This window comes from Aulonocara sp. 'chitande type north' Nkhata Bay, linkage group LG12 (genome assembly GCF_057382095.1).
Source record: "Aulonocara sp. 'chitande type north' Nkhata Bay isolate Kocher_YH1m ecotype deep benthic linkage group LG12, A_spYH_male_GT1.1, whole genome shotgun sequence".
Lineage (NCBI taxonomy): Eukaryota > Metazoa > Chordata > Actinopteri > Cichliformes > Cichlidae > Aulonocara > Aulonocara sp. 'chitande type north' Nkhata Bay.
This window is the reverse complement of record NC_141355.1, coordinates 38,971,102-38,990,621: the sequence shown is the minus strand read 5'-3', so window position 1 is coordinate 38,990,621 and position 19,520 is coordinate 38,971,102. Positions and strand designations below refer to the sequence as shown.

General features: G+C 42.5%; 1 protein-coding gene across 3 annotated transcripts; it reads left to right on the top strand.

The window, feature by feature from the left end:
* Positions 1-6,896: 6,896 nt before the first annotated feature.
* Positions 6,897-18,665, top strand: LOC147318088 (granzyme K-like). Of its 3 annotated transcripts, XM_086313019.1 has the most exons (9): positions 6,897-6,975; positions 7,476-8,140; positions 10,053-10,270; positions 15,028-15,172; positions 15,364-15,502; positions 16,447-16,456; positions 16,858-16,986; positions 17,403-17,669; positions 17,759-18,665. In XM_086313019.1, exons 4-9 carry the CDS (start codon positions 15,109-15,111, stop codon positions 17,909-17,911), a joined length of 762 nt encoding a protein of 253 aa, XP_086169145.1. In that variant the 5' UTR covers positions 6,897-6,975; positions 7,476-8,140; positions 10,053-10,270; positions 15,028-15,108; the 3' UTR covers positions 17,912-18,665. The 3 variants fall into 3 exon arrangements, with proteins under 3 accessions (XP_086169145.1, XP_086169144.1, XP_086169143.1); XM_086313018.1 differs by lacking the exons at positions 6,897-6,975; positions 7,476-8,140; positions 10,053-10,270; positions 16,447-16,456 and having other exon boundaries at positions 15,105-15,172; positions 15,364-15,435; XM_086313017.1 differs by lacking the exons at positions 6,897-6,975; positions 7,476-8,140; positions 10,053-10,270; positions 15,028-15,172; positions 16,447-16,456 and having other exon boundaries at positions 15,366-15,502.
* Positions 18,666-19,520: the final 855 nt, after the last annotated feature.

Genomic DNA, 19,520 nt, shown 5'->3' with positions numbered 1-19,520 from the left:
TCTCTAGCAGAGACAGAAGGCTGAAGCGGCCCCTCAGACCCTCCAGCGAAGACAGACTGCTGAACGAGCCCCTTGGACCCTCCAGCTGAGGCAGGCAAAGGGCCAGTAGGCACATAGACCTCTGGTGGGTACAGAACAGAACCAGCAGTCGAGAGGACCTCTGGCAGGGACGACTCTGGTTGGAGCTGCGCAGGACAGTGGCTCTGTTCAGGGTGTAACAGCAGGATGCAGTCCTTACCTGGCCGCATGAGCTCACTAGAGCTTCCAGCACAGAACAAAGGTGGCAGTATTACAGTTTTTGCTCGTTGCTTGAACACTATAAACCCATGCTTAGACTAAAGTAACACAACTTGAAGCTTTTGTTACCATACCCCAAACACATGTACCCATACCTTAAACAAAAGTGCTGCTTTGCACTCTGGTTGCAATTATGCAACACACTTACTCCTTTATGCAACACACATGGTCCTGCATACTACACTCTATTTCATACATAAGACACTTCGTTCAAAAATGAAATTTCAGGGTGCCATTTGGAAAACACATGTATCCAAAATACAAAACACATCGGGTAATTGCAACCACTCAAATATACACCTGAAGGCACTTACTTGCAAAACTGAACACCAATTAGCCAACCACAAAAAGCCCTCAGTTTAGCCAATTCAAGAACTTTGCAAGCATGGATGGAGGGAGAGCAAGAGGAAGAGGAGGAGGAGGTCAAAGAGGCCATGCACGGACCCATATTTCTGATGATATAAGAGCAACTTTGGTGGACCATGTCATCAACCACGGCCTGACTATGAGGGAAGCTGGGCAGAGAGTCCACCCACATCTAAGCCGCTTCACAGTGACATCTGTAATAAGAAAATTCCGACTAGAAAACAGGTCTGTCTTCATCTCACTGCTTTCTACTCCACTCAGATGGTTTTCATAGTACTGTTCTACAGTTACCATATCAAGTGTACAGCGTACTGCAGGGTGCTAATGCTCCTTTTGCAGCCAAAGTGGTAGTTTCTGTGAAACATACCATGATTACTTATATTGAAGTACAGTGTTGTACAGTGGATGATACAGTATATACAGTAAAGTACTGTAAGAAAAATAAGCAAACCGATGACAATATGTGGTTGTATTTCTCTAGAATGACTCGAAGACCTTCTGGGGAGGACGCCAACGCCTGTTCACACAACAGCAGGAACTTGCTGTTGTGGACCTAGTGAGGGCAGACAATGCCATCCGTCTCCACCAGCTACGAAAGCAAATACTTGCAGACAGGCAAGTGTTCAACAACATAAACCATGTGAGCATCACCACCATCAGACGCATCTTGGGAAAACACAGCATCACCATGAAGCAGCTCTACAGAGTCCCATTTGAGAGGAACAGTGACGGGGTCAAAGGACTTCGAGCTGAATATGTACCAATATGCCTTCTGAATGAACAATGGAAATCAAAGACTGCAGTGCTTTATATAAAGTAGACTAGTGTGTTCCCCCTGCTCTGTAAGTGTTTGCATATGATGCAAGTATGTGTCATTTTGTCAACAGAGTTACATTTTGACAAAGGAATGTTAGGTTTTGATAGCAGAGTTTAGGTTTTGAGAGTAGAGTTTCAATTTGGTGCAGATGTGAATGGTATATTTCCCAGTGTTGTGTCATGTTTACTTGTGTTTAGGGTTTTGGCACAATGAGCAAAGTTTTGCAAAATGTGTTCAGGCAACGGGCAAAAACTGTAACTCCTCTGAGCAGTCAGCAGGGATCATTTGTTTAGACAGTCCTGTGGAGCTCCCAGGAAAGACAGGTTGTGCTTGCTTCTGCGTGTCCAGGGGTCCAGAGTTAACTGAATGCTGATATTCAGTCCCTGGGGAGGCGCTGGATAGAGTAAAAGTCTCTAAGTTGGTCAGGTCTTGAGGAGCAACAAAAATTTGTGTAGGGCTATCCTCCTCCTGAAATTGAGTGGGTGGAGCTGCAGATTGTAGTGGCGGTTGGTGTGAAGGTGGAGCTGGTGATTGAGTGAGCAGCAGGAGATTGAACTAGGGACAGCTGGGCAGCTAAACGGGCTTCTGGCCGGGCAGCTGCTGTCCTCACCCAAGGAGCTGATACGGGTACAGAGGCCGGCAGAGCCTCAGCCGGACTGGAAACCAGAACGGGGATCAACTGGGCCCCAACCCTCCTCTCCTGGGGAACTGGGACAGGAGCAGGAGAATGCAGGGCAGCAGCTGACCTTAGAAGGGGAGCACAAAGAGGCAGGGAGGCAGGCTCAGGGAAAACAGTCTTTTTTAGATTACTTTTCTGCTCCACATGAAAAAATAAAGAACAGTGTGTTAATTTCACCAACTGTACAGATTCTGTTAACTCCAGGGGTCCAGAATCAGCTGAGGACAGTAACTCAACCTCTGGGGAAGCCCTGGGAAAAATTTCAGTCTCCGGAAAAGCCAGTTCTTTAACTGCAGTAACAGTCTTAATGGAAACAGACTCTGAGCCGACATTAACTGTATGTGTTATTATATTCCTGGGCTCGGAAGGAACATGAAAGAGACCTTTAAAATCCATGGAGCCAGAAAATGTGGCCTGGGAAGAAATAGTCTCTGACCCTGCGATTTCAAATTTGACAAAACCTGAGCTGGTTGTCATAGAGTTCATTGGCTCAGGAATGGTTGACTCAGAGGTTGTAAGTCCAGGCTCGGAAGGAGCAAAATGAACACAGTCTTTCCGACTCACCGCATCTGTTGATGACTGCCGGTGACGTGGACCCATGACATTCATTTAAGGTCATCGTGTGTTTTGTGAGCAAATACATTTGCATATTCGTAGTGTTTCCTCCCTTAAATGAAATATCTACGTTGCAAGTATTGCAAGTTGCCCTGTTGTCATCCGTTCTCGTAAAGTATGACCAAACTTTTGAGCGTTTGAGCCGCCATGTTTCCTGCCAGGTAAATGACGCTCCGCAACGTGGTGACGTCATTCGGGGCGACTGGAATCGATAAGGGAATCGTTTGCAAAAATGGCAAACGATTCCAAGGAATTGAAACAGTGGGAACCAGTTCTCAACAAGAACCGGGTTTCGATACCCATCCCTAGTGATCACTGACTGTTTTTAGGAGCTTTTTGAGATTAAATAGAAGAAAATACAAAACATTAAACATGTTAACAACACAAAAGCCATATTAAACGCAGACTACTTTAGGCCCAGAAGTAGGATTCGTCACGTCATCACTTAAAGACTGGATTGGGTGATTTGGTACTACAAGGTCATTAAGACATATGGTTTAAATCTGTTCGCTCTTTCTAGTCCCTGTCAGGACTCTTACTGCAGCATTTTGGATGAACTGAAGGCTTTTCATTGAGTTTTTAGGACATCCTGATAAAAATGATTTATGTTGGTCAATATCAAAGAGCAAACCAAGATAATGAAACTGACTCATGATGGGCTAAAAACTGTCAGCAAAGATGTGGCAACCTGACAGGGAAAATATCGTTCTGAAACCTTTTGGGGAAATTACTGTTTCAAAACCTTTCTTTGTACCAATGTTAGGACATTGTGTCTTTCATCAACATTTACTTACACAAAATGTTCTTTTGATTTTTCAACCTGTCTTCTTTTTCATTTCTAGATTATAACGCAGCGTTCATAAACTTTATAAGGATAGATCACAGTTTCAGAGACATACCAGCAAAAATATTTCACATGTGTGGATGTGTGTGCACGTTTGTGTGGATTTGTTGTGGAGTCTGACAGCAGTTAGAAGGAAAGACCCGCCGAATCTCTCTGTCCCACATCGTGGCCACTGAAGGAGCTGCTCAGTGCTGTCAGAGTCTCCTGCATGGGCTGGGAGATGATAGCCTATAAGTCTGTATCCAGACTGTACCAGCCCATCACCGGGTGCAGACATGTAGTGCAGCCGTTGTATGTGTGTGCATGTGTGTGTTAGATATCAAAGCTCAGTTTCACCCATCGGCTGTGAAGGTTTTGTGTGGATGAGTCCATTTTGCTCAGACTGCATTTCTTCAGCTCAGCATATGAAGCTGTGCACCTCAGTATTTACTTGCTTTTTATGATTCTGACATAACAGGTTTACACTTTTCTTCTCAAGTGCAAAATGTAAATTATTTTCATTTCAGTTTTGTATTATGAATATTTTAAATATGCAGAATTCGACTGAAGACGTTTTACAGAGTTGATATGGAAAAGCTTTTGTGGGATTTCATCTTCCATCTGTAAATATGGAAACTGCATGTGATTGTCAATTAAATGACTGCCAGTGCACAGTTGAATTACAAATTAAATGATTCGCTCCTCTTCTCCGCTGTTTTCCCCCTCTTCCTTTCTCCCTTTTCTTTTCCTCATTCAGGTCTGTCCCGTATTCAGCAAGTGAAAATAAAAAATAAATAAAATAAACAATAAAAGGTGAATCAAATAGACCCAAGGCTGGGATGGTCAATTTGGTAAAGTAAATCCGTTGGGCATCTTTCTTCACCTTTAGACAATAATTCTGATGCAAAAGATCCAAACGGGACAGGCAAAAAAAAAAAAAAAAAAAAGCCTTTGAAAAACACTGAAAGAAAATGAAAGTGTTCAAAAAATGAAAGTGTTGATCAAGGGTCATTCTGGCTTTGAAGGTTTGTGTCTCGTTGTGTGTAATTGGGTTCAGCTGTGTTCCCCTCTGGTGTGTCATTCCCTCGTTACCTTGTGTGTATTTATAGTGTGTGCCTGCCTGTGTTCCTTGTCGGTTCATCTGTATTATTTGGTCATCTCTGCTTCTCATTCTGCTCTCCATCTCTTCCCTTCCCTCCTTATGTTTCCCCTGCGAGTGATTCTGTGAGTTATCATTTCAGGTTTTGTTTGTTAGTAGTTTTCCCCAGTTCAGTTTTGCCCTCGCTTTTGTTATTTATCGTTCACTGTAAAAAAAAAAAACTCACTTGCATCACCGCTGCTGTCTGCAACTTGGGTCCTCCTTCACTTCTCCACATGACTGCTGCGGCAGCCGTGACAATCGGAGGCAATGTTTGAACTTGAATGTCTCAAAAACTATTAACAATAAAAACCTGAAACTTTCACTGCCCTGTCAGCCACCACGAGATGAGATTCTGAGGCTACCACTGTCTTGGCTTTGCCTAGAAATGCTGTGCATGAAATGTATGCTTTGTGGTCCCATGTTTCTGGGACGCCCACTTCCCAGTCCTACCTAGAACCTGGCCTTCAGTTTGGAGGTGGCACTAAGGCTCACTCCAAATAATGCTGTGCAGTGGCGGTCCTAGCCTGTTTGCCGCCCTGGGTGAACACTCCCTCTGGCACCCCCCCCCAAATATACCACCACACACACACACACACACACACACACACACACACACACACACACACACATATGAAGAGAGAGAGAGTATGCATTGTATGCAAACAGCCATCATAATTCATCATACAATGAGAACAGGACAAATCAACAACTGACAATGACTAATTAATATTAAAATCTGTAACATAATGTGTTGTTTGGAGTTTAGTCTGTTACTGTTACTATTTTTACCATTTCTTCTTGGAGCAACTGTAACCCACAGTTTCATCAGGGATTAATAAAGTATTCTGATTCTGATTGGTTCAGGATGACCTGCCATCATCCAATCACACATCTGCTTACCTGCATCTTTTGCTCATTTCACCTCATTTTTCCTCTTTTTTTCTAAACTGAGCACCTGATGGCTTTGAACTTTTCTTGTCCATCTTCCATTGGTTTTAATTTTGCACTCCAGTACAAATCCCCCAACCCGAGGATCACCACAACATAACCTAACACACCTACACCTTAGTTCACAGATTCACTTTGTCCAAGGTTTATTTCTGGGATTTCACACAACCCAGGATTCAAATCAGGAATACATGATGGGCTTGTATTTACAACATTATGAATGAAATGTGCTCTATTTGGAAGCAGCCGGCCCCTCCCCCTCCCCAAGCAGCAGGCGCAGCTCGCAAACGGAGGGCGCCCTTACTCCCAGCAAATGGGCGATAGAAAACCAATCGGTGCCTGCGACATTCCCAATATGCGCTGGCTGATGTCGGTATGAGTACGAGCTATTTTTTTTATTTTTATTTTTTGCCGATGCCCGTGATGCCGCCCCGGGCAACCGCCCGTGTCGCCCAAAAACCGCTATCAAAAACCGCTATTGGCCCATTAGTGAAACGTGGCATGCTTAAAGCGGACACAAACTGTTGCAGGATGCAAACCACAGGCTCAAAACCAGAGCCGGTAGCAGAATAAGCTGTCCGGCATTGGCAGAGAAGATTTGACAAGTTTTTCATTGGCACAAGCCAAATATTCTGCTGCTCAACCCACAAATGAACTTTCCTTACAAATGTGGCGCCATTTAAGGGGAAATAAACAGGCGTTCCAATGTTTTAATAGTTTTTGCCCTGAACCATTGCTATAACAAGACATTTATATATTCATGTTATCTGTGTCAAATATTAATATTTGTTTGATGATTTGTACGTTTCAGTACATCGCTGCAGCTACTGCTCACATTAACAACATGTTTCCTTCTTTTAAGCTGTTTCTGAGCTTAAGAAACCAGTGAAGCAAACAAGACAGCAACTGTCTCAAGTTAGGCAAAGAAAAAAAGTGGGAACAATTTGGGAAAGACTGTCAACGATATCGTTTTGCAAACTTTGGTGAAACCATATCAAAAACTGTCCTTTGTAAATGTTAGGACATTTTGTCTTTTGTCATCATTTACTTCCACAAATCCTCTTTTATTTTTTTAAGCGGACTTCTTTTGTTCTAAATTCTTGACGGGTTTGGATGGGTGTGTCAGTTTATCTTACTCATCCAATGTCAGACCACGCCCCCTCAGCTCAGCACATAAAGCTGAGCATCACAGTGGGTTTCAGTGCATTCAGCGTCTGATCAAAGAGGGAAGAAGAAGAAGGGACATTAATCCATCCACAGTGGGTGCTGACAGCCGCCCACTGCACTGGGTAAGAATCTGAGGTCCTATTTTCCTCAATTTTAAAAATAATGCAGTATTTATTTTCAACAGACTATTATTCCTTCAGTAACTATCCAGAGGTCACTGCCCTCACCTGTGGTCACGAGCTCTGGGTAGTTACTGAAAGAATGAGATCAGGGCAGAGCAGCTTTCTGTAAACGGTGGCTGGCCTCTTCGTTAGAGAAAGAGAATATTACACACTGCTATAATTATACATGCAAATGTTGGCACACGACTTGACACATGTAGAATTTATTTCATATTATACTAATGACAAAATATACTAATACAGTGCGATGCAAAAGTTTGGGCAACCTTGTTAATAGACATTGTTTTCCTGTATAAATCGTTGGTTGTTACAATAAAAAAAATGTCAGTTAAATATATCATACAGGAGACACACACAGTGATATTTGAGAAGTGAAAAGAAGTTTACTGGATTTACAGAAAGTGTGCAATAATTGTTTAAACAAACTCTGCTACTACCAGAGGTTGTCTGCACCACACCAGGGCCTGTGCTGCTAGCATAAACCAACTGAGCCTCAACCAGGGCCTGTGCTGTTTTCTGAGGCCATCTCACTGCACCGGGGCCTGTGCTGCCAGCTGGATCCATCGGCACCATCCCAGGACCTGTGCTGCTGGCTGAGGCCATCTGCACCGCACCAGGGCCTAGCTGGACCCATAGGCACCACACCAGGGCCTGTTCTGCTAGCATAAACTAACTGAGCCTCACCAGGGCCTGCACTGCCGGCTGGACCCATAGGCACTACATCAGGGCCTGTGCTGCTAGCATAAACCAACTGAGCCTCACCAGGGCCTGTGCTGCCAGCTGGACCCATAGGCACCACCCCAGGGCCTGTACTGCTGGCTGGGGCCATCTGCACCGCACCAGGGCCTGTTCTGCTGTCTGGACCCATAGGCACCACACCAGGGCCTTTGCTGCCGGCTGAACAAACTGCATCTGTGTTGCTAGTGCAAGACATCAGCACCACACCAAGGCCTATGCTGCTCGAAAAGCTTATCTGCAATACATCGGGCGCTGTGCTGTTGATTGAAGCCTTCTACACCACATTGGTGAATGTGCTAGCAGAAGCCCTCTGCTAGCAAGCCACCAGGACCCGAACTTTTGGCTGGAGCCTTACTTGCCATCCTAGGTTTGTGCAGCCTATTTAATTCAGCATCAACAATCATTGTGTTTTGGATAATGGCTTTTTTAATAACTTTACTTTGCTTATTGGCCGTGGGGGACTTTTGGACACTCAATTTTTCTAAGATGAGAACATTTAACAGTGACCCCATTCTGCGAGACATGGTTCCCAGATCTACATACGTCACTGCTGCTATACATCCTGTACAATTTCCAATGTATTTGGAACAGGACACTAATCATTTTGAACTACAGAAAGATTTACCTCATCTTCAAAGCCTTCTTGCTTTGTACAATTACAAAATTAGTTACGAAAAATCCTGCTTTGTGTCAACATTTCACACGTCAAAATCAATAAGTACAAAGCAGAGACTTCTGATCGTCTTACTACTGCTCTTATCTGGTAATGTGCAACCTAACCCAGGCCCTGAGCTGCAATGTAGCCAGACACCATCTGAATTTAAATCCTCACCTGGGCTGAAGATAGTTCATCTTAATGTGCGCAGTTTGTTACCCAAGATGGATATGATCAAGATCTGGGTTCAATCAACAGATGCAGATATTGTCCTCATTTCTGAAACTTGGTTGTCTAAATATATATCTGATGAACATGTTAGCATGGCTGGCTACAATATCTATCCCACCGATAGGTTTAAGAAAGGTGGTGGTGTTGCTGCTTATGTTAAGTCAAAATTTGATGCTACAATAGTTCAATCAGAATCAATTTGCAAACAATTGGAATTTTTGGCTCTGAATGTGAATGTTGCAAAGGGTCTTTGCATAACAGTTGCTTGTTGCTATCGACCCCCTTCTGCCTCCACAGAAGCTCTGCGTTCTTTAAACCTCTTGCTGTCCAGACTAAATTATGGGGAGCTTGTTCTAGCTGGTGACTTTAACTGGGATTGGCTCAAAACTGTTTCAGATGATTTTAAATCTTTTTGTGATTCTATCAGTCTTACCCAGCTGGTCAATTTACCCACTCAGCCGAATCTCAAAAGCCCCGAAAAGTCTACCTTGATTGACTTGATTTTGACAAATGTTCCTCGTAAATTTTCATCTTTGGGTGTCTTTTGTAACGACTTAAGTGACCACTGTGTTGTTGCTGCTATTAGAAATACTAAAGTGGCCAAGTCACAACATGGTATTATTTTTAAAAGAACTCTTAAACATTTTAATGAGCAAGCATTTTATCATGATTTGTCAAACTATGACTGGAAGAAAATAGGATTAATCCCTGATGTAGAATTAGCGTGGGCATTCTTTAAGGATCGGTTTGTGCAAATTGTGAATAAACATGCTCCATTAAGAAGATATAGGATAAAAGGTCGTGAAAACCCCTGGTTCTCCCAAGAGCTGGCAGATATCATTCATGAGCGTAACCTGGCTTGGGCCAAAGCGAGGAAAACAGGCTACCCCAGTGATTGGCTTCTTTTCAGACAACTAAGAAACAGATGTACTTCCTCTATTAAGAAAGCTAAAACAGAATATTATCTGTTTTAGCTTTTAGATAGTGGAAACCTGCAGTCAGCTGGGACTGAAGAAGTCACTTGGATTTTTTTTTTTTATGTTCACACAAAACTCCTGAAAGTTCATCCAGTCAGCTTCACAGTTTGCTCTAAACTGAAAACGAGGCTCTGAACATATTTATGGACAAATGTACATTTCTGAGCATGTTTTCTTGTTGGTTTCTTAGTCATTCCAAATGTCTCTGCTTGGAAACTGTCATGGTCCGGGTGAGTGGCATGCCTGTCTGCTGTGTTTCTGGTCTCCTGCCCTGGCAGAGACTGTAGATTGTAGTGGCAGTACTTAAGACCGGCAAGCACTCTTCGCCTGAACGTCTGCTAATCACCGTTAGTGTTTGGCCGCTTACGTTACTTGCTTTTGCTGGTACATGTATTCACTGTATTCTCTGTCTCCAGTTAAATCCACAGACAACACTCGCAACCTGCCCACAACCAACTCAGTCAGATCGCTGGTCATTTCTGCTACTAACTCCACCACTTCCCAGGTACGAGTCATCGCCACTCCATCTCATCTGCCTGCCTCTCTGATGCACCGTCAGGACCAATTTGGATTCATCACTCACTGACTCACCCGGACCTAGCCTCCTTCCCGACCAATCTCCACCTGCTGACAAGTAAGCCTGAACAAACACATTCTAGAAATCATTTCCACCTGTCTCAACGTAACTCCTCTCCTGTGACTGCAGAGGCCCAGTTGGCACTGGCCCTTGTTTCATAGTGTTCATAGTATCCCAGCACCTGCCACAGTGAGAGACGTCACTCAGTTAACATTATAGCAGTAATCATTCAGCCCTCTTCTCAGCCAAGTGCCAGATAGTGCCCACCATAGTAGTTCTAGTTCATAGCATGTATTCCTGCCCTCTCCTTTGCAAATGATTTTCCCAGTCACTAGTCTTCTTGTGTAGTTATTCCCGCAGTGTCATTGTTTTCACTGAGTCACTATAGTACGTCACCTGTATATAGACACTCGTGTGTTTCTTCACTCACTCTAATATATTCTTGCCACGTACATCTTGTGTGTCTGTGTTGAATCGGTTTTGGGTCCATCTGCTCCAAATAGCTCACGCCGTGACAGAAACATCAAAACAAAAATATCTTTTATGATCTAATAAAACCAGACAGCAATGAAACAGGCTGCTGTCAATATTTCATTGTTTCTTCTACAATGCTTTCAAAATTTCATCTTCTTTGTGTTTTTATGGCATCATTAACATCTTTACTTTCATCACCCTCACTGTGGCACAGGCACTCAGTTTTTGGGCTTCACCACTAGGTGGGGCTATTTTCTATAATTTTGGGGTAACGTGTCGCTTGAACCCAGTTCACAGTAATACTGGTAAAACCAGAAAATTAATAATTAAAACAACAACAATGAAGATGTGAAAGGGAGGCCTGATTTACACCAACCTAAGAAGGGTTTAACCTTTAAAAAAGCATCATTTGATACAAACCTCAAACCTTTAAAACAAAAATAATCACTTTGTCCAGTGTTACGTCATGATAATATTTTTTTGTTTGTTTGTTTTTTACACTGGGCTTAACAGAAGGCTGTGATTGGCCACAGGTCCAATTTTGTTGCATTGTGGGAACAACTGAGTCTGAGGATCAGGACCTCAGCCTCCCTCTCATAAAACAAATAAGGCGCTCCAGGCTTTAATGTCATTTAAACATTCTGATAAAACTTTTGGTGAGCTGATAATTCATTTGGAAGACGTGGACTGAGATGCCTGATCCTGTCAGGATCCTACAGGAAGTAAAATAAAGAGAAAATAAACTGACTTTAAATGTTTACTCCAGGCTCACATACTCCTAACACTCTGTGCCTCCATGCATCACATCTGAAGTGTTACTTCACTTGCTGACTTGTGTAACTTCACCACATGGTTTCAGGCCACAGCAGTATGCAGAGTCCAGTGAGAAAATATTTTGCAGCCAACCTGTTCAAGCCATGCTTAGAGAGAATCCTGTTAAATGCTAATTTCATTCATATGCTAAACTGAGAATTTGAAGTCATCAATGAATGTGGGCAAAACTATCTTGGCTTTATAATTTTGTCGGCTTTTTAAAAGTCTTACCCGTTTATCTGTTTTTTTTTTTTCCTCTCTCTCTCCCTTTGCCGACTTCATCGAGCTCCCACTCCTTCTAACGCTCTCGGTCTTTGTGCTGTCACTAAATGGTTCAATGTAGCAGTGAAACAGAATTTACAACCCAGTAAGGCTTCTTATAATAATAACATTATATCAATATTCTTTTTTTTTTTTCTTGTTATTATTTATTTTATTTTATTTTCAGTTGTTACAGACGAGACAGACATGAGTGAGGGATCGGAAAGGGAGAGAGAAAGAGGAAGGAAAGGAAAAACAGAAGGGGAGAGGGACAGAGAGAGAGGGGGGGGGGGGGAAATCTCCTGGATCAGCTGTTGAGAGAGAAAAAGACAAGAAAACAAGCAAAAAAAAAAAACAGAGCAACATACTAAACACAACACCATCACATTAATCTAGCTAAGTGTAAACAGCAGTAAATACTAAATATTGAATGTTGTTGTGCAGCACGCAGGACCGACAGCGCACAATGTGCCTTGAAGTAGCAGCCAATAAAGGTGTAGTTTGTCTATGAACAGTGAACACCCGTGTGCACACCTGTGTGGATCAGCGCGCTTGTATTCAAAAGGTTTCCCCATGTAATGGTCTGCAAGAGGATGTAGAGAGCCATAGCCCCGCCCCCCCAGGGCATGAAGCAGGCATGGAGGAGATCCAGGGCCCAGACATCCAGAGGCCCCAGAGTGCGAGAGCCCAATGAGGACCACCGGAGGGGCATCCGTGCCACCCTCGTGGGAAGAGCTGAGGAGGCACACACAGACACAAACATGCATGCCCACCCTCATGCATACATTATATCAATATTCTAACTGAATATGTACAAATTTGATCCTGTGTGAATTAAAGAAAATCCCAAATAAATTCAACATTTTGCACCCTAATCCCCTTAGCCTTACATAGTTTTTAAATAATCACTGGACATATTTCCCACATAATTAATATGTCTTACTGTTCTTAGCCCAAGAAACCACTGAAGCAAACCAATATAATGAAACTGCCTGAAGCTGGCGACATATCTGTACATCTGTAAACCGTATTGTTTTGCAACCTTTTAGTGAAACGAACGTGTCAACAACAATTCTTTGTCAATATTAGGACTTGCAAAGAAAAGCGTCTGGACTTCTTTAAGTTGCTTGAAGATGTTTCACCTCTCATCCGAGAAGCTTCTTCAGTTCTAAGGTCAAATGGTGGAGAGTCCCAGATATAAACCTAGTGGGAGTGACCCCCCACAGAGGGACAAAAGGACCCCTGATGATCCTCTAATCGCCTGAGCCAAGGTGGGAAACTGGGTGTGGGTCCCAATCAGCCAGAGTTTCGGGTGAGTTCATTGTGAAACCTGGCCCCACCTTATCATGCGAATTCCTGAGATCAGATGGCCCAGGATGTGAGTGGGCGTTAAGGCGTCTGGGAAGGATCTCAAAACTGGATTATAGATGGCAGAGAGTTGGTGTCGTAAACCCCGCCTCTGTTCAAAGATGGTCGCTCACAGTGGACATAGATGGCTTCTTTCAAACCATCTGTCCTCTCTGTCCAAAATGTGAACATTGGCATCCTCGAAAGAGTGACCTTTGACCTTTAGATGCAGATGGACTGCTGAGTCTTGTCCTGTGGAGGTGGCTCTTCTGTGTTGTGCCATGCGCTTGTGAAGTGGCTGTTTGGTCTCTCCGATGCAGAGGTCTGGGCATTCCTCACTGCACTGTACAACAAACACCACATTGTTAAGTCTGTGTTTTGGCGTTTTGTTTTATCTGAGTGTATGGCTGGGTCTGAAGTACACTGAGATGTCGTGCTTGTTAGTTTTTTGGGGGTTTTTTTTTAAGCAACTTAAAGACGTCCAGACACTCCAAACCACATTCACTCAGGGCCTTCTTGATGTTCTTCTGCCTCCCTGGCTGCTGTGTCTGTGGGCATGATGTTCGCTCTGTGTTGTAGCGTCCTGATGACACCCAGTTTGTGCTCCAGTGGATGATGAGACAAAGATACTGATCTGTATGTGTAGGTTTATGGTACACGTCAGCTTGTAGATGTCCAGCTGGGAGAAATGTGGTTATCCCAGCTGGACTTTTGTCAAAGCTGGGAAGGCGCCAAAAGAAAGTTCCAGCTGATCCGGGAGAGAAGGACAACCGCTGCCCAAGCGGTTTCACACATGTACAAAGTCCATAAGTAGCATGTTACCGTTTGAACACTGGTCTGTATTCTGTAAAGGTTCTTGTTCTTATAACTGTACTGGTTTTGGCTGAGAGGAGCGAGGCTGGTTGTGCTCTTCACACTCCTCGAGAAAAAAACCTTAGTGTGTAAACTTGTGACTGTGCGACTTTTAAAGACACTAATAATGTACGTTGTATAATAATTCCACCCTGAAAAAGCAAAAGTTCAAAGAAATCATTTAAAGCTAATAATTGCCAATGCCTGTTGTCACCTTATATAATTATATATTATTTTGTTTTAATTCTTTCTGAGCTTAAGAAACCACCGAAGCAAAACAATTAAGCAAACCTGTCTGAAGGAAGGCAAAAGTGTATATTTAAATTATTGTATAGTTTTTATAATGTGCTATAAGCATGTGTGCACTTTTATAGAGCTGTTTCCAATTTCATTAAACTGTGTATAATGACAATAAAGGCTTTCAATTTCAATGTCAATTTAAAAAAACTGCAGCAGCATTTCTGTGGCGGCTCGATTGGGAAAAACTGTCAGCGATATAGTTTTGCAACCTTTGGTGAAACTGTGTTGACAACGTCTGTAAATATTAGGACACTGTGTCTTTTGTCATCATTCACTTCCAGAAATGCTCTTTCATTTGTTTCAAGCTGTCTCCTTTTTATCCTTTTTTTTTCTCGAACACAGTTTGTAGAAACCTTTGAGGTATCATTTTCAGTGACACAGACCAAAAGAGCGAGAGGAGAACTGTTTTTAATGTCACTCTGTTGTTGCACATGAGTCACATGTTCGTGTTCATTTGTCTGTTCTTTTTTTGTTTTTGTTTTTTTGTTATATGTTGTGCTTGTTGTCACTTCTGCTCTAAATGTAACTCAACATGACTGTAAATGAGATTCAGCCTCAAAGATTTCTTGGAGTAAATAACTCTGGGCTGACGAGACGGGGCTCTCTGCTATATTTTGTGGGCGTGGTTTAACTTGTGCTTGTTCATAGTATTGATACTATTTCATAATCAGAATAATAAAACACTTTGTGTGTGTGTGTGTGTGTGTGTGTGTGTGTGTGTGTGTGTGCGCGCGTGCGCGCGCATTTATCTTACCCACCATTTTCAGACCACGCCCCCTCAGCTCAGCACATAAAGCATCACAGTGGGTTTCAGTGCATTCAACAGATCAAAGGAGGAAGAAGAAGAAATGTCCTGCCGGAAGAATTTCAGTCTTCTCATCTCATGCGTGCTCCTCTTCATCATCCAGCCAGGTGAGTGATGTTTTCTATTGTAATTTAATTTATTTGTTGATAATTTAAATCTTCATGTAAACAAGCGTAACACAAAGTTCCTGATATTGTTCAGTGCTACAGAGCAGTTGGTGCTGTGTTTGTTTCACTCATCTGTTCTTCACTTCATCATCTGCTGATTTATGCATCCTGATGTTTGGTTTCTGCTTCAGGTCGTGGTTCTGAGATTATCAATGGGAAAGAAGTCGAGCCACACTCACTGCCTTTCATGGCTCATGTGACAGGTGAATATTCCTGTGGAGGGACATTAATCCATCCACAGTGGGTCCTGACAGCTGCCCACTGCACTGGGTAAGAATCCCATGCTTTAAGGAGCCTCGAACTGTCTGGGGTCTGGATCTCCACCACGCCTACTTCATGTCCCTGGGGGCGGGGCTATGGCGCCCCATACCCACTCTTAGACAGTTACACGAAGAAACCTTATGAATACAAAACGTGCTCACAAACACACACTATCTTTGGTGGCTGCTGCCTCTAAATAATCGTGTGTTGTCGGTCTTGTGTAGCATTCAATATTTATTATTTACTGCTACATGATGACTCATGTTGGTTGTTTCTGTGTTTCTGCTGTGTCTCTCTTTCCTTTGTCTTTCCCGTCCCCGCTCCTCTCCATTCTGACTGTAATAACCTTAAAGTAAAAAAAGTAAATACTGAAGATCGAATGAACTATGACAATCAAGTGGACCAATATGACAAAAACTGTAATGATCCACTTGTGAAAGTCAGTCTGTTGGGCTTTTTTTGGCCTTCAGACAGTCATACTGATTGTTACAGTGCCAAACAGGACAGGCAAAAAAAAAAAAGACATTTCTTATTCTTTAAATATTTATTATATTTGTTTTTAACAGACTGTGAAGAGAATATATTGTGACCTTCTTAAATTTCGATAGTTTAGAGCTTGGGATCACATGTCTGCACACTTTGATATACTGACTGTGAGTGAGGACATCAACATGATGTTGCTGGATTTATATTTATCGTAGCAAAAAATAATATCAGCAAACATTTTACTGATATGAGCAGTATAAACATTTTTCCAACTTTACATGACAGGAAAAAAACTAGAAAACAAGTAGACAGGTTTGTACTTTAACGAAACGAGAACGTGATCAGTCCAAAAAATGATGCTACACAAAATATGTTTGTAATTTAAATTAATAACATTCACAAACCCAAAGGAAAGCTGTTTCTCAGAGAGTAGAGCTGATCCTCTTTGAAGGTGTTATGTATAACAGCTGCATCAGAGTTTTCCTCTCTCCTGTAGGCCAGAGGTGGAAGCTCCTCGAGGGCCGGTGTCCCTTCAGGTTTTAGATCTCACCCTGGGTCAACACACCTGAATCAGATGATGAGTTCATTACCAGGCGTCTGGAGAACCTCGAGACATGTTGAGGAGGTCGTTTAGCCATTTGAATCAGCTGTGATGGATCAAGGACACATCTAAGACCTGCAGGACACCGGCCCTCGAGGCCTGGAGTCCGACACCCCTGTGCTATATATTAACACACATGCAATGAGACAATTATGATTATTGTTTTTGAACCTGAACTTTTAAAACATGTAAACAGTCATCGTGTGTGTGTGTGTGTGTGTGTGTGTGTGTGTGTGTGTGTGTGTGTGTGTGTGTGTGTGTGTGTGGTATGAATAAGGCGACTTTGGGAGCACACTCTATCAAGAAACGGGAAGAAAATTCTAAACAGATCCGAGAGGTTGTGACACACGTTCCTCATCCCAGCTACACCAGTGTCGCTCTGGGCAACGACCTCATGTTGCTCAAGGTAAGGAGATGATTCAGTGTCCAAAAGTAAGTAAAGAAAAAATGCAACATTTTCATATTAAATAAAGTATTTTCTCTTTAGACACATTCACACACATTTCAACAAATCACTGCAGATATTTCAGGAAAATATAAAAATAAATGAGTGAATGACTGATGGTGCAAAAGTTCAGCACAATGCTGCATATTTATGTATATATTAGTGCTGCCAGTGTTAATCTCAATAAAATGACGTTAACGCCAAAACTGCATTAAAGCGGCAAATCTCTAATACCTCGTTAACACAGATCGCCACGCGGGGCGGGTTAGCTCGTTAACGTGTTAGCCACATCATTTTAACAAGATTAAATTAATTGACTTAATTAGATAATTAATAATAAGAATTAACTTAATTATATGTATACTTTTTTTTTTTAGCTTAACAAACCAGCAAAGAAAACCGGGGCAGTCAAATGGCTCAAGTTACGCACAGCCAGAGACCCGGCAGCTGGCAGCACGTGTCTGGTGGCTGGATGGGGAATAACCGAAACAAAACGACCATCAGACGTCCTCAAGTCTGTCAATGTGACTGTGGTGGACAGACAGACGTGCAACTCTCGTGATTATTACGACCACGACCCTGTTATCACTGATGACATGATATGTGCTGGTTCAGATGGTACAAACGTCGCTGATACCTGTCAGGTACGTATGAAGAATACATGTATTTTTCCTTCTTTCCTTGCATTCAGCTCAACACCTGAAACACTGTCATGTGTTTGTTCTTGCTGCAGGGGGATTCAGGAGGCCCGCTGTTGTGCGATGGAGCGCTGGTTGGAGTCACTTCTTTTGGACGGGGTTGTGGTGTCATTGAAAAACCTGGAGTCTACTCGTTTGTCTCAAGGAAACAACTGAAGTGGATCAAGGAAACATTAAAGTCAGCTTAAATGTCATGAAAGCACAGGCGTCAGTCTCTACGAGCAAGAGGAGAATCTTTGATGCTTTCATGTTAAATCTCTCGGTGATGTCTCTGTAGACCATTGTCCATTTCATCATTTCTCATTTTTTAGTTTCTGCTAGCTTGCTCACATTCTGCACATGTAGCGGTGCTGTCACGGTCAGTCGTTTCCACTGCAGGAACTGAAGGCAGGAACATTAACTGGACTGACCTGAACACGTTTTTTAGCCATTCAGTATTAAAAAAGGCACAGCCACTGTGATGGTTTATGGATTGCTGTTTTTCATTTTAGCTGTTGTAATTACACGTGTATACACAACCCTGTATAAGTGTGATGACCTCGCAACGATCACGACAGCTCCAAAAGCAATCTTCACATTTCTACAGGGGAAAATGAGCTTTTTTTTACCCTGCAATTTACTGATTTGTGAAAAGATGTTATTTTCACTCAAATTTTAATTTGTAATTTCTCTTTTTCAATTATTTTTAATTATCACACATAATCCATGAACATAAAACAAAGTGAGTTTATTCAGTCTGTCAGTCATGGTTTGTCACCATCTCCTGTGTTAGAAACTAAAAATTGTGGCCAGAATGTTTTTATGCTGAATTTTTCAGCATAAATTCTTGTGTATTTTATTGCTCTTTGAATATTTGTGCTAAAAAAAACAAAAACAAACAAACAATCCTAAAACAACAATTTGTCCTGACACATTTTCTATTCTTTCTACTTTCGAATAAAGCTCGTGGCTCTTTCTTTCATTCATGGTTCTTTCAAAGCGTCCTGTTTTTTGCAGTAACTCCTTTTGGCACCACATACTTCACTCTTTCACACTTTTCTTTTTTCGATTGTCACTTCTAACAACACGTGGCTGCAGTTTTGTCTCACACACAGCCACAACCTCGGGTCACAGTCGTTGATGCAGGGAGGTGTGATGAGCTGATGGAGCTCCGGTGTGTCTCGGCCTCACCTGCCGACGAGCCCAAACCAAACTCCTAAATCTTTCACATTATTTTGCGATGAGGAATTGTTTCAGTCCTCCATTTTTAGTGTTTTTTTTATGACCACAAGCCACAGAGCAAGAAGTCCCCTGGCCTGGACCCTGAACACATCACTCACCACAAACATCCTTAAACAACACCCTGACATGATGTGTGTCAGTCTTTAGAGCACAGAATGAAAATGACAATCTAAGCTTAGTTTCACAGTGATACAGACACAAGGAGCGATCCAGTGTCCTGTAACTGTAACCTCTGAGGAGAACAAAAACAGAACGAGGACAATAACACTCGTGCAGAGCGACAATGACAGATCTGGCTTGTTGAGCAATAACCTGTTCGAGGCATTAAACTGTCCATCTGTTCTAACTGCATGATTGACCCTGCTTCTGAATGTGATCACTTTGCTGATAATGCTTTATGCATTTACTTTAGCCTGTTGTGTCATGGTGCACTGTGTGCAGGCAGAGTAGGAACCAAAGACAAATTAAATGAAGCCTCGTTGCTGTTACAGGAAATACAAAAACTCAGGCAAGGAGAAAACTGGACACACAGCCAGCTGAGATGATGCAACAAGGAACAGAGAAAACCGAGGACAC